This window comes from Heterodontus francisci, chromosome 4, assembly GCF_036365525.1.
Source record: "Heterodontus francisci isolate sHetFra1 chromosome 4, sHetFra1.hap1, whole genome shotgun sequence".
Taxonomy (NCBI): Eukaryota; Metazoa; Chordata; class Chondrichthyes; order Heterodontiformes; family Heterodontidae; genus Heterodontus; species Heterodontus francisci.
Genome location: NC_090374.1, coordinates 119915191 through 119932040, shown reverse-complemented (window position 1 = coordinate 119932040; position 16850 = coordinate 119915191). Strand labels below are relative to the sequence as shown.

At 46.5% G+C, this 16850-nt stretch overlaps 1 protein-coding gene across 3 annotated transcripts in view; it reads left to right on the top strand.

The window, feature by feature from the left end:
- The first annotated feature begins 3316 nt into the window (after positions 1-3316).
- Positions 3317-16850, top strand: part of LOC137369217 (Golgi membrane protein 1-like) — a 52362-nt gene continuing 38828 nt past the window's right edge. The window contains exon 1 of one of the 3 annotated variants that reach the window (XM_068030059.1): positions 3317-3980. In XM_068030059.1, the coding sequence (XP_067886160.1) occupies positions 3654-3980 (327 nt within the window). In that variant the 5' untranslated portion in view covers positions 3317-3653. The remainder of the gene's footprint in view (positions 3981-16850) is intronic. The other 2 variants (XM_068030061.1, XM_068030060.1) reach the window with 2 other exon arrangements.

The following is a 16850-nucleotide window of genomic DNA, read 5'->3' as shown; positions in this document are numbered from 1 at the left end:
ATAGCAAAATAATTTCTCGTTCTCTCCAAGCCTTGCTTATCCGAATGCCTCATACTTAGCAGATACAGGTTTAGGGAAATACTTTGTGCCTCCTCTGCACCCTATGTAGGTCTTATATATTGATCACTAGATGTGGGGTAAAAGGGTTCATTTTCTTATTCTATTCCAGAAAGCCAGTTGGTGAAGGATGATCCTGGAACCAATCTTTATTCAGTCATATATTTATTTACAGAGTAAACTATTACAAGCAGATACTTCCTAACTCAAACACACACTGCTTTAATAAGTGTCTCTTTATATGTGCTCAAGTAAAATGCCAATTAATGCCCTCCACCTGCGTATAATTAAACACAATTGATATACAATTAACAGTAATGACTGGTGTCACAGAAATGGAAAAGGTGCTGGGGTGGGATAAAATTTGGTTCACAGTATTGCAACCTATTAAGGTCAGGCTGCATCCCCATAAATAATAAACAAAGAAGGAACTTGCATTTGTATAGCACTTTTCAAGACCTCAGAATGTCCCAAAGCACTGTGCAGCCAATTAAAAATTTAAAATAGAAGCGATGCTTAACCTGGAGCCAATGTAGGTCAGCAAGCACAGGGCCGTTGTGTAAATGGAAGGTGCGAGGTAGTATACGGGCAGCACAGGTTTGGATGAGTTCAAGTTTCTTTTTCTTTTTGTTCAGGGGCTGCGGGCATCGCTGGCTAGGTCAGCATTTATTGCTCATTCCTAATTGCCCTTGAGAAGGTGGTGGTGAACTGCCTTCTTGAACTGCTGCAGTCCTTGGGGTGTAGGTACACCAAGAGTGCTGTAAGAAGGGATTTCCAGGGTTTTGGGCCCAGAGACAGCTAAGGAACTGTGATATAGTTCCAAGTCAGGATGGTGTGTGGCTTGGAGGGGAACTTGCAGGTGGTGGTGTTCCCATGCATCTGCTGCCATTGTCCTCATAGATGGTAGAGTTCTTGGGTTTGGAAGATGCTGTCGAAGGAGCCTTGGTGAATTGCTGCAGTGCATCTTGTGTATGGTACACACTGCTGCCACTGTGTGTTGGTGGTGGTGAAGGGAGTGATTGTTTAAGGTGGTGGATGGGGTGCCAATCAAGTGGACTGATTTGTCCTGTATGGTGTCGAGCTTCTTGAGTGTTGTTGGAGCTGCACCCATTCAGGCAAGTGCAGAGTATTCCATCACACTCCTGACCTGTACCTTGTAGATGATGAACAGGCACTAGGGAGACAGATGAGATACATGCTGCAGAATTCTCAGCCTCTGACCCGCTCTTGTAGTCACAGTATTTATGTGGCTGGTCCAGTTCCATTTCTGGTCAATGGTGACCCCTAGGATAATGATAATGGGGGATTCAGCGATGGTAATGCCATTGAACGTCAAGGGAGATGGTTAGATTCTCTCATTTGAGATGGTCATTGCTTGGCACTTGTCTGATGTGAATGTTACTTGCTACTTATCAGCTCAAGCCTGAATGTTGTCCAGGTCTTGCTGCACATGGACACGGGCTGCTTCAGTATCTGAGGAGTCACGAATTGTGATGAACATTGTGCAATCATCAGCGAACATCCCAACTTCTGACCTTATGATGGACGAAGGACGGTAGGTCATTGATGAAGCAGCTGAAGATGGTTGGGCCAAGGATACTACCGGGAGGAACTCCTCCAGTGTGATGTCCTGGGACTGGAATGATTGACGTCCAACAACCACAACCATCTTTCTTTGTGCTAGGTATAACTCCAATCAGCAGACAGTTTTCCCCAAATTTCCATTGACATCAGTTTTGCTAGGGTTCCTTGATGCCATACTCGGTTAAATGCTGCCTTGCTGTCAAAGGCAGTTACACTCACCTCACCTTATGCAGTGTAGAACATGCAAGGCTGACCAGGAATGTGTTGGTGTAGTCAAGTTTAGAGGTAGCAAAGGCATGGATGGATATTAATGTTATGTGGTGGTTTATTGCTAACTATCCATGGTTTCTTTCTGGCATATTTTGCTCTTTTATGCTTACAAACATACGAATTGGGAGCAGTAGTTGGACACTCAGCCCCATCAGCCTTCTCCACCATTCAACAAGATCATGACTGATCTGATTGTAATCTCAACTCCACATTTCCACCTACCCCTGATATCCTTTCACCCCCTTGCTTATCAAGAATCTATCTCTGCCTTAAAAATATTCAAACTCTACTTCAACTGCCTTTTGAGGAAGAGAGTTCCAAAGACTCAAGATCCTCTGACAGAAAAACATTCTCCTCATCTCTGTCTTATGCTTGGGCATAAGTAAATGCTTGGATGGTGTGCAGAGGAAAATTAGGCAGGGAAGTTGCCCGATCTTCATCCATCAATTTAAATGCACAGAAAATTAACCACAGTTGGCATTTATATAGTGCCTTTAACACTGTAAAATATCCCAAGGTGGGCAGATTTAGTTACTGTCTGTATTGCATCAAATCAAGATGGGCCATTCTGAGGGAGTCTAGTTTTTAACACCAAATGTACTGTGACAGAAAGGATCCAATATCATACTGCAACTTAAACAAAAATGCTTCATTTTTGTCACGCCATGCTCTGTTTATGCAATTTCATCCAAGGAAAAAGGTACTTATCCTGAGAGATGAATGGAAAATCAGAAGGTAAGTACAACACATCTCTTACTAACTGGTTGAATCACATACTCAGGTTGCCTGTCAGTTAGGGAATGATGATATCAGCTTCGAAGGAAAAATATGTACAGGAGCACTTTGCTGATGCACTATTTGATCTAACACTGAGTCATACAAAACGGGAAAGTCTCTGGTCTACGTTGAGCTAACTGATCTCCGATGAAAGATCATCGACCTGAAACGATAACTCTGTTTCTCTCGCCACAGATGCTGCAAGACCTGTTGAGTATTTTCAGCACGTTCTGTTTTGATCTCAGATGGGGTCATTGTAAGGAACTCGAATAGGCTTTGAGACGCTATAATGCAGGAAAAGTCTGGCAGGGTTTGTGCACCTGATCAGTAGCCAGTTACCCCTCATACAAAGTGAACATCTGTGAACCTCAAGTTAAGGCAATTAAGATTGGTGGTGATGCTCCTCATGGAAGAATACAGAATTGCTACTGATTAGCCATGCTCACACATAAAGAATGGTGACTTCGTGGAGGCACCCGAGTTTTGTTTGGTTACCTTTAATAATTAAGGTTTGTCAGACTGAAAGATATGCTTCCTTCGAAGACTTGCCTTCCTTTAAACCATATATGGGAAGGGGGAGCGACAGTTTGTCGGGTAGGGGTGGGGAGGAACGTAGAGTGACGGTTTTGTCGGGAAGGAAGTAACCATGAGGTGACAGGTGGTCAGATCCGGAATCGGTGGTAGGATCCTGGTTAGCAGGGTTTGTCTTTTTTTTATATCGCCGCTCATACCCCGGTATGAACAGGTTCTCTCTAGTTTTTTCTGGGCGTCGCTGGCGCTGATCGAGGGTTCGCCTCATCCAGAACTTTTTTCTCTCTCCTTTTAGCTCGGTAGATTATTTAAAAAAAAAATAAAACATCTCTTCCTTTTGGCTGGATAGGGGCCTGTGAAGGTAGTTTGAATCGCGTTTCCCCCGGCCGTTGGTACCGCAGGCACCCCGGGTGGGAGCGCTGCCCGTTTGGCCGATGCTGGGCCTGGGGAGCGGGCGGCGCAGCGCGCGTTCTCCGCCGCTGCTGTTTCTGCTGTTGGCGCTGGGCGCGTGCCTGGCCTTCCTCGCGCTCAGTTACTGGGTGTCGAACTCGCGCAGCGCCGAGCTGCAGGCGCGTGTCGCCTTGCTGGACGCCAAGGTTCGGCGCGCGGCGGCCGACATCAGCGTGGTCGAGCTGCAGAAGCACCAACTCCAGCTACAGCTGCACAGTCAACTCGAGAGCCACAAGGACGAAGTGAGTCACCTCGGACAACTGCACCGTCACCAGCTCCAGTCCGAGGCCAGGATTTGCGATGAAGAAAAGGTGAGGCATGCTGGGGGAGGGGAGAAATGTATGGAAGGGGATGGAGGGGAAAAAGAATTATTGTACAAATCGATGTAAAAGTTAGTGTGTAAATACGAAAAGGTTAATAGAACATTGACCTTTATTTCGGAATTGGAATATAAACTGAGGAAATTATGGTTCAGTTGTACTAAACCTTGGTCAGATCCCCATCTGGCGTATTGTGTTCAATTTTGGACACGAACCTGGCGTAAGACACACTGACTTGGAAGGAGTACAGCTCAGATTCAGCAGAATGATTGTGCTTCAAGGATTAAATTATGAGGGCCAATTGCATTTTCTTACGTTTGGGTGGTTCACGGGTGACGTAAATTAGGCTTCTCCACCCCGCCAGTTCTCATGGACATGTAGCCCCTCAGCGACATCATCCAAGACCACACTGTTAGTTTGCACATGGATACTGGGGCCACTCGGCTCTACCTCGCCACCACCTCTTTGTTTCTCCGTAGTTGCTAAATTATCAGACTGCTCATCCAACATCCAGTATTGGATGAGTAGAAATTTCCTCCAATTAAATATTGGGAAGACTGAAACCACTGTTTTCAGTCCCTGCTCCAAACTCAATTTCCCTAGCTACTGACTCCAACTCCCTCTCTGAAAACAGTCTGAGATTAAATCAGTCTGTTCAGTCTTGCTGTCACATTTGACCCTAAGATTAGCTTCCAACCTCATATCTGCGCCATCATTAAAACTGCCTATTTCCACCACCATAACAACCCTCGACTTTTCCACGTCTCAGCTCATCTGCTGAAATCCTCCTTCGTGCCTTTATTACCTCTAGACTTGATTATTCCAATGCATTTCTGTCTGGTCTCCCACATTCTATTCACTGTAAATGTAGTCATCCAAAACCCTGTGTCTTAACTTGCACTAAGTCTTGTTTACTTCTGCTGGCTGACCTACATTGGCTCCTGGTTAAGCAATGTCTTGATTTTAAAATTCTCAACCTTGTTTTCAAACTCCTCCATGGCCTCGCCTGTTCCTACTTCTGTGATGTCCTCCAGCCCCACAATCCTCTGAGATATCTGTACTCCTCTAATTCTGGCCTCTTGAGCATCCGTGACTTTAATCGCGCCACCATTGGTGGCAGTGCCTTCAGTTGCCTGGGCCCGAAGCTCTGGAGAACTCTCTACACCTCTCCGTCCCTCTACCTTGTTTTCCTTCTCTAAGACTATCCTTGAAACTTACCACTTTGGCCAAGCTTTTGGTCATCAGACACAATATCTCCTGTTGTGGCTGTGTCATTTTGTTTTATAATGCTCCTGTTAAATGCCTTGGAACATTTTCTTACAGTAAAGGTGCTATATAACAATAAGTTGTTGTTGTGGGCCTGTTGCCCTGAAGATAATCATGATGAAGAGGCCTGACTAAGGGCCTTTCAAATAAATTTAAAAAAAATGCTAACTTGAATGTGGAGCTTTACAGCATTCCTGAAGATCATTGCTGGCAGCTGCTCAGCCCCCTCCCAGTCTCCTAAACCCTCCCCGCAGGATCTGCTAGGGAGGCAGCCAACTCAATTTTGTCCTCCGAGACAACGACAAGCTGCGTCTGGCTGCCCAGTTGGCTCCTCCAGCTTGCTGGTGATATGCTAATGAGGCCTTTGGGCTTCTTTTCAGGACAGGAAAGGGTATAAACTAATTTTAAACCACATTGGTTTTCTTCTGTTGGCTCCCATGATCTTTTATATCCTGTATTAACACATAATTCTATACCAAAATAAATGAAGGCCTTGCATTTATACAGCACCTTTTTATGACCACAGGACATCCCATTTACAGCCGGTGAAGTACTTTTGAAGTGGAGTAATTTGCACACAGCAAGTTCCCACAAACAACAATGTGATAATGACCACATAATCTTTTTTTTAGTGATGTTGATTGAGGGATAAATACTGGCCAGGGCACCAGGGATAACTCCCTTACTCTTTTTAAAAAAAAAAATGTATTCATAGGATGAGGGCATTGCTGGCTTAGCCAGCATTTATTGCCCAAACCTCTAATTGCTCTTGAGAAGGTGGTGGTGAGCTTCCTTCTTGAACTGCTGCAGTCCATGTAAGGTAGGTACACCCACAGTGCTGTTAGGAAGGGGGTTCCAGGATTTTGACCCAGCGACAGTGAAGGAACGGCGATTATAGTTCCAAGTCAGGATGGTGTGTGACTTGGAGGGGAGCTTGCAGGTGGTGGTGTTCCCATGCATTTGCTGCCATTGTCCTTCTAGTTGGTAGAGGTCACAGGTTTTGAAGATGCTGTCTAAGGAACCTTGGTGCATTGCTGCAGTGCATCTTGTAGATGGTACACACTGCTGCCACTGTGCTTCGGTGGTGGAAGGAGTGAATGTGGATAGGGTGCCATCCAAATGGGCTGCTTTGTCGTGGATGGTGTAGAGCTTCTTGAGTGTTGTTGGAGCTGAACCCATCCAGGCAAGTGGAGAGTGTTCCATCACACTCATGACTTGTTCCTTGTAGATAGTGGACAGGCTTTGGGGAGTCAGGAAGTGAGTTACTCACCGCAGGATTCCTAGCCTCTGACTTGCTCTTGTAGCCACGGTATTTATATGACTACTCCAGTTCAGTTTCTGGTTTCTGGTAGCTCCTAGGATGTTGATAGTGGGGGATTCAGTGATGGTAATGCCATTGAATGTCAAGGGGAGATGGTTAGATTCTCACTTGTTGGAGATGGTCATTGCCTGGCAATGTGTGGCGCGAATGTTACTTGCCACTTAACAGCCCAAGCCTGGATATTGTCCAGATCTTGCTGCATTTCTACACTGCTTCAGTATCTGAGGAGTTGCGAATGGTGCTGAACATAGTGCAATCATCAGCGAACATCCCCACTTCTGACCAACTGATTGAAGGAAGGTCATTGATGAAACAGCTGAAGATGGTTGGGACAAGGACACTACCCTGAGGAACTCCTGCAGTGATGTCCTGGAGCTCAGATGATTAACCTTCAACACCACAACCATCTTCCTTTGCATTGGGTATGACTCCAACCAGTGGAGAGTTTCCCCCCGATTCCCATTGACTCCAGTTTTTCTCGGGCTCCTTGAAGCCATACTTGGTCAAATGCTGCCTTGATGTCAAGGGCAGTCACTCTCACCTCACCTATTTCAGTTAGTGCCAAGGGATCTTTTAGATTCTCCTGCGAGGGCAGACTGGACCTTAGTTTAACACCTCGTCCAAAAGATAGCAGCGTGTCAGCTTTGACTTTTATATTCAGTTCCTGGTGTGGGACTTGAGCCTTGAACCTTCTGACCTAGAGAATTTTCTACCAGCTGAGCCACGGCTGACACCTGACCTACTAGCTTCATCTCTGAAATTTCCCCCAAAAAACAGTCTTGCCTAACTATGCAATGGCTAACTGGAGTAAGTTGAGTGCTTTTTAAAAAGTTGTAACAGAAACAAATATTGTCCACTTTCAGCTTTACTCTAGCCTTGCATAGTAAGTATGTTCATTTGGGAACATGTTTTAATATAACTGGTAAGCATGATGTGTCATGCAGGGAAATCTAAGTGGAGAGTGTGAATGTGTATGGCACAGGCATTTTAATTTACTTATTTTTCATGCCCTGGGATAACACCAAGCTGACCCTTGGGACCAAGCTTTTTTTTAATATTCTGTTCCTGGGATGTGGGTGTCACTGGCTAGGCCAGCATTTATTGCCCATCCCTAATTGCCCTTGAACTGAGTGGCTTGCTAGGCCATTTCAGAGGGCAGTTAAGAGTCAGCCACTTTGCTGTGGGTCTGGAGTCACATGTAGACCAGACCAGGACATTAGTGAACCAGATGGGTTTTTACAATAATCGACAATGGTTTCATGGTCACCATTAGACTAGCTTTTTAATTCCAGATTTATTAATTGAATTCAAATTTCACCATCTGCTGTAGTGGGATTCATACCCCTGCCCCTAGAGCACTAGCCAGGGCTTCTGGATTACTAGTCCAGTGACATTACAACTATGCCACCGCCTCCCATAAGACCTGTGTTTCCAGCACCTTGCTATACAGCTGTGAAATATGGGCAACTTGCAGCTACCAGGAAAAGAAGTGCAATAATTTCCATATTCGCTGTCTGCGATGCGTTATGGATAAATCCTGGCAGGACAAAATCACATAAGCGACAGTCCTCAAAGGCAGAGCTCCTAAGTATGTTGACACTAATCAAACAGGCGGTTTTGGTGGATCAGATGCGTCCGCAGGATGGAAGATGGTCACAGACCAACGGACCTTCTGGATGATGAGGTAGCCCAGGCCAGACGACCAGTGGGGCACCCAAAGCTCAGCTTTGAGGATGCTTGCAAGTGTGACATGAAGGCCCGAAATGTCAACAGTCTGGGAGTCACTAGCTGCGAAAGAGGGAAATGACGACACATCTTGTGGACGGGTGTGCACTACCACGATGACCAGGGGCTCCAGCAGCTTAGCATCAGGTGCCAACACCTCACAGCGTCACTTAGCAGCTGCACGTATGCACTTGTGGCAGAACCTGCCTTTCAAGGATTGGTCTTCAGAGCCATCAGTAAAGGTGCACCAAGAATAGACACCCCACCTAAATGGATTGTTTGCTGTGTGCCCAACATCTTTTATAGATAGAAGGATGCCAGCCATTCAGATTTCCATGTCAATGTATTGGGTACCAGTCTTTTTATGTTCACTTCACTCTTTGTATTTTTTCACTCTTGTGCTCACCTGTCTTTTTTTTTTAAACCTGAAATTTTATTCTAGAGGGTAATGATATCAGTATTGTGCAGCCCATGGTAGTGGAAAAAGTAGTATCATACATACTGCTGCTGCCATAATGTGGAGACATGGGATTTGTACAAATTGTGTTATGATGTCTCGTGACTTTGAAAAACAAGTTATAGATGGTGAGTGTTTGAATTATGAGAACAGATTTACATTTATATGACACCTTTTTTAATTTTCATACCACCCAAAGTACTCCACAGCCAACAATGTACTTTTAAGTAAAAGCAAAATACTGCGGATGCTGGAAATCTGAAACAAAAACAAGAAATGCTGGATTCACTCAGCAGGTCTGGCAGCATCTGTGGAAAGAGAAGCAGAGTTAACGTTTCGGGTCAGTGACCCTTCTTCGGAACTGACAAATATTAGAAAAGTCACAGATTATAAACAAGTGAGGTGGGGGTTGGGCAAGAGATAACAAAGGAGAAGGTGCAGATTGGACCAGGCCACATAGCTGACCAAAAGGTCACGGAGCAAAGGCAAACAATATGTTAATGGTGTGTTGAAAGACAAAGCATTAGTACAGATTAGGTGTGAATATACTGAATATTGAACATCAGCAAGTGCAAACCTGAAGAAAAACAACCTGAAAAAAACAGTGGGTAAGCAAACTGAACAAACTCAGATGAAATGAAATAAATGCAAAAAAAGATTGTAAAAAATGTAAAAAGGAATGCAAAAAAAAAAAGGAAGAAAAAATAACTAAAAATGACTAAAAATGAAAGTGAAGTGGGGGGCTGTCATGCTCTGAAATTATTGAACTCAATGTTCAGTCCAGCAGGCTGTAGTGTGCCTAATCGGTAGATGAGATGCTGTTCCTCGAGCTTGCGTTGATGTTCACTGGAACACTGCAGCAATCCCAGGACAGAGATGTGAGCATGAGAGCAGTGGGGAGTGTTGAAATGGCAAGCAACCGGAAGCTCAGGGTCCTGCTTGCGGACTGAGCGGAGATGTTCCGCAAAGCGGTCACCCAGTCTGGTACTTTTAAAGTTCCTCTATCCAGCAACTGTTGGAATACAGGCAAACAATTTGTGCACAAGATGTTTGCCCAAATAGCTCTCGCTATTGTTGGTTGAAGGATAGATGTTAGCCAGGACACTGGATGAACCTCCCACTCCTCAGAATAGTGCCATGGAATCTTTTATGTCTACTTGAGCAGGGAGATGGGATCTCAGTTTAAGATATCGGAACGATGACATCTCTGACAATTCAGCACTCCAAATACTGTACTGAAGTAAAAGCAAAATACTGCAGATGCTGGAAATACTCAGTACGTTAGGCAGCATCTGTGGAGAGAGAAGCACAGTTAACGTTTCAGGTCTGTGACCTTTCATCAGAACTGGCAAAGGTTAGAAAAGTATTCGGTTTTAAGTAAGTGAAGGGGGGGGTGGGTTGTGGTGGTGGGGAAGAGAACAAAAGGGAAAGTCTGTGATAGGGCAGAGGGCAGGAGCGATTAAGTAACAAAGATGTTACAGGACAAAGGCAAAGAGCATGTTGAGGGTTGTGGTGAAAGACAAAGCATTAGTCCAGAGAGAGTGTTAATGGCAGAATAATGAGCTGCTCTGTCTAAAAGCACAACATGAAAAACTGGTTAAAAATTAAAATTAAAAATTAAAAAATAAAGGCCAGTCATGCTCTTAAACTATTGAACTCAGTGTTGTGTCCGCAAGGCTGTAGAGTGCTTAATCGAAAGAGGAGGTGCTGCTCCTCGAGCTTGCATTGATATTTAGTGGAACATTGCAGCAGGCCAAGGACATAAATGTGGGTATGGGAGCAGGGTGGTGTGTTGAAATGGCAAACAACCAGAATCTCGGGGTCATGCTTGCGGACTGAGCGGACGTGTTCAGCAAAGCAGTCACCCAATGTAGAGGTGACTGCATTGTGAGCAGCGAATACAGTATATTGAAGGAAGTAGTACAAGTAAATCACTGCTTCACCTGGAAGGAGTGTTTGGGGCCTTGGATAGTGAGGAGAGAGGAGGTAAAAGGGCAGGTATTATACCTCCTGCGATTTCATGGGAAGGAGATGAGGTGTTGGGGGTGGTGGAGGAGTGGACTAGGGGGTTGCGGAGGGAACGATCTCTTTGAAACCTTGTTTACCGCTTTCCAGTTGTAAGGAAAAGAAATAATTCAGACAGGTTTTCTTAGATTTTAAACAAGAAAGGTGGAAGTTTATTAATCTTAAACTCTAATCCGGTTAATGCTAGCATGCATATGCGATAAACACACACGCAGCTAGAGACAGAAATGTAGAAAAGAATATAGGAGAAAAGATTGAGGTAGTAGATAGGTTTCTGTTTTGTTGTCATTTGAGTTTGCTGTGAAGTCTTTGGTTGCCAGTCAGATTTGTAATTCATTGGGGCCCAGTGCACGCTTCAGCTTGTTTCGAGGTCGGAGTCTTTTCTTTCTTGCAGTTTACATGTCTTCTGTGGGTCCGGTAGCTTGGGAGAAAGCGAGAGAGAGGCTTCCTTGTTCCAGGTTCCAGTTCAAACTGCCTTCTGCCTTTCTCTGGTGCAATTCAAAAACCCCAGGTTGCCCAGCAGGTTAGTCATGTGACTAGCTGATTTGACCACTTCTGTTTGTGGATTCTGCCATCTTGGCAGTCATCCTGGAATGTGAGCTTACTCTAACTTTGCTGCACACCAGGGAGTGGTCGGTGTTGCGGTCCGCACTATGGAAGCTGCCTGTGATTTGAACGCTGTTTATGGAGGCTCGCCTTGTGACGATGAGGTCCAGCTGGTGCCAACGATGTGATCTTGGGTGCCTCCATGAAACCTGGCGACAGGGTTTAGTTTGAAAGAACGAGTTGGTGATGCAGAGGTTGTGGTAGGTACACAGTTCCAGCAGTCTCTGTCCATTCTCGTTCATCCTTCCTATGTCATAGTGCCCGAGGCAGGAGGGCCATGAATGATAGTCGGCTCCAACCCTGGCATTCAAGTCCCCCAGCAGGAACAAATGTTCAGTATTAGGAATTCTACTAATGATATTATGGAGTTCCTCGTAGAACTGGTCTTTAACTTCAGGTGGGGAGCAGAGTGTTGGAGGATAGATGCTCAGTAGGTGTACTGGGCCAGAGGCGGTGAGCAGTCGGACGGACAGTATGCGTTCCGAGCCATTTGTAGGTGGCTCTATCATGCTGAGCAAAGTTTCTGATGGCGAAGCCCACTCCATGCTGTCTTGGTTCTTCTGGATCCCTACCCTGCCAGTAGAAAGTGTAGTCTTGCTCCCTTAGTGATGCAGGGAGGCATGTCTCCTGAAGTGCTGCAATGTCCACATTGAGTCTGCTGAGCTCGTTGTTAATGATGGTGATCTTCTGAGAGTCGCTGATTTGTGTAAGGTCCTGCGACAGGCCAGGACACACAGTTCTGACGTTCCAGCTTGCAAAATGCAGGGCTGGTACCTTCATTCATTTTTTGTTGTTGTGTTGTTTGGTGCGTTATTAAAGTCCACTAGTCAAGCAATGACCCTGAACTCCAAGCACCCATTGAAGCCAGTGGTATGTGGTGGGACAGAACCTTTCTGACCGGGGGCTGCCCGGTTTGAGGTGGACGGTAGCTACCCAATGAGATGCGACGACTTCTCCCACCAACAAAGGCAACCCATGGCGCCCAATCTCTACGCCAATTGAGCTGGACCTGAAATCCGTAACTGCTGTCTTCCATATTGTTTTGGTCGCTGTGAGGCGACTATGAAATGACCTGTCCATGGCATATGCCTGGGCGGATGTATGGAGGTTGGGAGTTGCCCAAATGTCAAAACCCCCCCTCTCGGCCTTCCTAGTGTGGTCCAGAGGAGTGCAGAGCATGACGTTTGGCTGCAGGAACTGCCGGAATCATGCCAAAGGTGACACATGACCGCCTTAGGGGCTCCGTTCCGGATTTTCTGTTAGGGTTTACTCCCTTAGCCTTAGTCTCTCCCGAGACGCTCACAAGGCAGTGGTGGGGTTGTTAGCTCGTTAGCTCGTAACCCTGAGCAGGGGCCCTAACAAGTAGAGCCTGCACTCTATGCTGAAATACCCTACACCATCCACAATAGTCGTAGCAAAAGCCCTGAACATCTGCGACCACTCGACCCATCAAGTCCGTGCTATCCCCCAGACATAATTTGAGGCAAATGAGCGCCTAATGAAGAGAATCCGCCTTCACGTGGAGACATTTCCCCAGCAAAACTGCCCCCCGCACCCCGGCTCTTCGAGCCCTCGAAATGCGACTCCCAGACCGGGCCCCGGACTCACGATCGCCGAGCTCCCAGATGAAGTCGGTACAGTGCTGGCAGAAGGTGGGCTTGGTCAGGACTATATGCATGCTAAATAGCAGAAGCAGCATGTGATAGACAGTGCAAAGCGATCCCACAACCAACGGATCAGAACAAATCTCAGCAGTCCTGCCATATCAGTCGTGAATGGTGATGGATAATTAAACACCTAATGGGAGGCTCCACAACTGTTCCTCCTCGCACCCCTCACCCCCCAACCAATGATGGCAGAGCCCAGCACATCAGTGGAGAAGACAAAGCTGAAGCATTTGCAACCATCTTCAGCCAGAAGTGCTGAATGGATGATCCATCTCTGTCTCCTCCTGAGGTCCCCACCATCACCGATGCCAGTCATCAGACAATTTGATTCGCTCCACGTGATGTCAAGAAATGGCTGAAGGCACTGGATACAGCAAAAGTTATGGGCCCTGACAACATCCGAGCTGTAGTACTGATACTTGTGCTGCAGAACTAGCCGTGCCTCTAGCTAAGCTGTTCCAGTACAGCTACAACACTGGTATCTACCTGATGAAGTGGAAAATTGCCCAGATGTATCATGTCCACAAAAAGCAGGACAAAGTTAATCTGGCCAGTTACCACCCTTATTAGTTTACTCTCAATCATAACCACTTGGCTCCAGACCTAATTACAGCCGTGGCCCAAACAGGGACAAAAAAAGCTAACTCCAAAAGTGAGATGAGAGTTATTGTCCTTGACATCAAGACAGCATTTGATTGACTGTCGCACCAAGGAACCCTAGTAAAACTGAAGTTAATACGAACCAGGGGGAACACTTTATCCTGGTTGGAGTCCTACCTAGCACCAAGGAAGTTGTGGTTGTTGGAGGCCAATCGTCTCAACCCCAGGGCATCACTGCAGGAGTTCCTCAGGGTAGTGGCCTAGGCCCAACCATCTTTAGCTGCTTCATCAATGACTTTCCTTCCATCAGAGGTCAGAAGTGGGGATGTTTGCTGATTACACTGTGTTCAGTACTATTCGTGACAGGTACTGAAGCAGTCCATGTCTGCATGCAGCTAGACTTGGACAACATTTTGGGCTTGGGCTGATAAGTGGCAAGTAACAGTGCCACACAAGTGCCAGGCAATGACCATCTCTAAATCGAGAATCTAATCCTCTCCTTTTTGATGTTCAATGGCATTGCCATTGCTGAATCCCCCACCATCAACATCCTGTGGGGGTTACCATTGACCAGAAACTTAGTTAGACAAGCCATATAAACACTGGCTACAAGAGCAGGTCAGAGAATGGGAATCCTGTGGCGAGTAACTCACCTCCTGACTGCCTGCATTCTTTCCACTATCTGCAAGGTGTAACTCAGGACTGTGATGGAGTACCCTCCACTTACCTGGATAAGTGCAGCTCCAGCAACACTCAAGAAGCTCGACACCATCCAGGACAAAGCAGCCCACTTGATTGGCACCCTATTGACCACTTTAAATATTCACTCCCTGCACCACCGATGCACAGTGGCAGCAGTGTGTACCACCTCCAAGATGCACTGCAGCAACTCACCATGGCTCCTTCGACAACACCTTCCAAACCTGCGACCTTTACCACCTAGAAGGACAAGGACAGCAGCTGCCTGGGAGCACCACCTTCTGCAGGATTTCCTCCAATCCACACACCATCCTGACTTGGAACTATATTGCCGTTCCTTCACTGTTGCTGGATCAAAATCCTGGAACTCTCCTCCAAACAGCACTGGGGTATATCTACACCAGATGGATTGCAGCAGTTCAAGAAGGCTGCTCACCACCACCTTCCCAAGGGCAGTTAGGGATCGGCAATAAATGCTGGCCTTGCTGTCAATGCTCACGTCCCATGAAAGAAGAAAAAAAACATTCCATGAATGGATAGTAATTGAGCCATAAAAGTTACACAAAAGTAAATGCTTTGTCCCGGAGCCAAATGTTCAAATTCCCAGCTAAATCATTGTATTTCTTGAGAACTAGATGGCTGTAAAAGCTCATTGTTTATTTGGACACGCTAATGTTGCAGGTTTTAGCCTACAGTTTTTCAAATATTCTTCAGAAAATCGTTTTAATGACAGGACCAATGTTCTGGGATGTTGAAAACTGTCACAGTGGCAGACACTTGCAATGACGGCTATTGGATATGGGATTGGGGTCTCACAAGTAACTCAAATTTGTCAATAAACCGGTTTGGCAGACTTGACCAGGGATGCCACTCGACAAGCTTTAAAAGATGAATAGTTGGAATTCTGCAGAATGGATGAAACTGTAGCGTGGCGCAGCCCGAACCTATATGCTGTGTGTTTGAGATCCTTGGGCCGGAACTTGTCTGTTGTGTGGCAGCCATGCCCACTGGCTGAAAGGTTGGGGGTTGAGCCCACCTCCAGCAGACCTGCAAGTCACTCAGTAATTATATCTGGCCCAGATACTTAATTGGCCTTGGCTGGGACTTTTCTCCCTTGGAGGCAGGAAGATGTGCTTCTGAGAGTTGTTGGTTTATCAGTGGGCCGACAGCTCCTCGGTCCCAGCAGCGCCACTGGGAGAAGTGGCCACTGCTGCGACTGCGCCCACCGAGAGGAGCAACATGAACGTCCCCCTCTGAACAGATGAGTAGGGTTTTGAGCGGTCTGTGTCTGTCTACTCTCTCTTGTCTGTCCACTCTCTCTCTCTCTTGTCTGTCCACTCTCTCTCTCTCTTGTCTGTCCACTCTCTCTCTCTCTTGTCTGTCCACTCTCTCTCTCTCTTGTCTGTCCACTCTCTCTCTCTCTTGTCTGTCCACTCTCTCTCTCTCTTGTCTGTCCACTCTCTCTCTCTCTTGTCTGTCCACTCTCTCTCTCTCTCTCTTGTCTGTCCACTCTCTCTCTCTCTCTCTCTTGTCTGTCCACTCTCTCTCTCTCTTGTCTGTCCACTCTCTCTCTCTCTCTCTTGTCTGTCCACTCTCTCTCTCTCTCTCTCTTGTCTGTCCACTCTCTCTCTCTCTCTCTCTTGTCTGTCCACTCTCTCTCTCTCTCTCTCTTGTCTGTCCACTCTCTCTTCTCTCTCTCTCTCTTGTCTGTCCACTCTCTCTTCTCTCTCTCTCTCTTGTCTGTCCACTCTCTCTTCTCTCTCTCTCTCTTGTCTGTCCACTCTCTCTTCTCTCTCTCTCTCTTGTCTGTCCACTCTCTCTTCTCTCTCTCTCTCTTGTCTGTCCACTCTCTCTTCTCTCTCTCTCTCTTGTCTGTCCACTCTCTCTTCTCTCTCTCTCTCTTGTCTGTCCACTCTCTCTTCTCTCTCTCTCTCTTGTCTGTCCACTCTCTCTCTCTCTTGTCTGTCCACTCTCTCTTCTCTCTCTCTCTCTCTCTCGTCTGTCCACTCTCTCTTCTCTCTCTCTCTCTCTCGTCTGTCCACTCTCTCTTCTCTCTCTCTCTCTCTCGTCTGTCCACTCTCTCTTCTCTCTCTCTCTCTCTCGTCTGTCCACTCTCTCTCTCTCTCTCTCTCTCTCTCGTCTGTCCACTCTCTCTTCTCTCTCTCTCTCTCTCTCGTCTGTCCACTCTCTCTTCTCTCTCTCTCTCTCTCTCGTCTGTCCACTCTCTCTTCTCTCTCTCTCTCTCTCGTCTGTCCACTCTCTCTTCTCTCTCTCTCTCTCTCGTCTGTCCACTCTCTCTTCTCTCTCTCTCTCTCTCGTCTGTCCACTCTCTCTTCTCTCTCTCTCTCTCTCGTCTGTCCACTCTCTCTTCTCTCTCTCTCTCTCGTCTGTCCACTCTCTCTTCTCTCTCGTCTGTCCACTCTCTCTTCTCTCTTGTCTGTCCACTCTCTCTCTCTTGTCTGTCCACTCTCTCTCTCTTGTCTGTCCACTCTCTA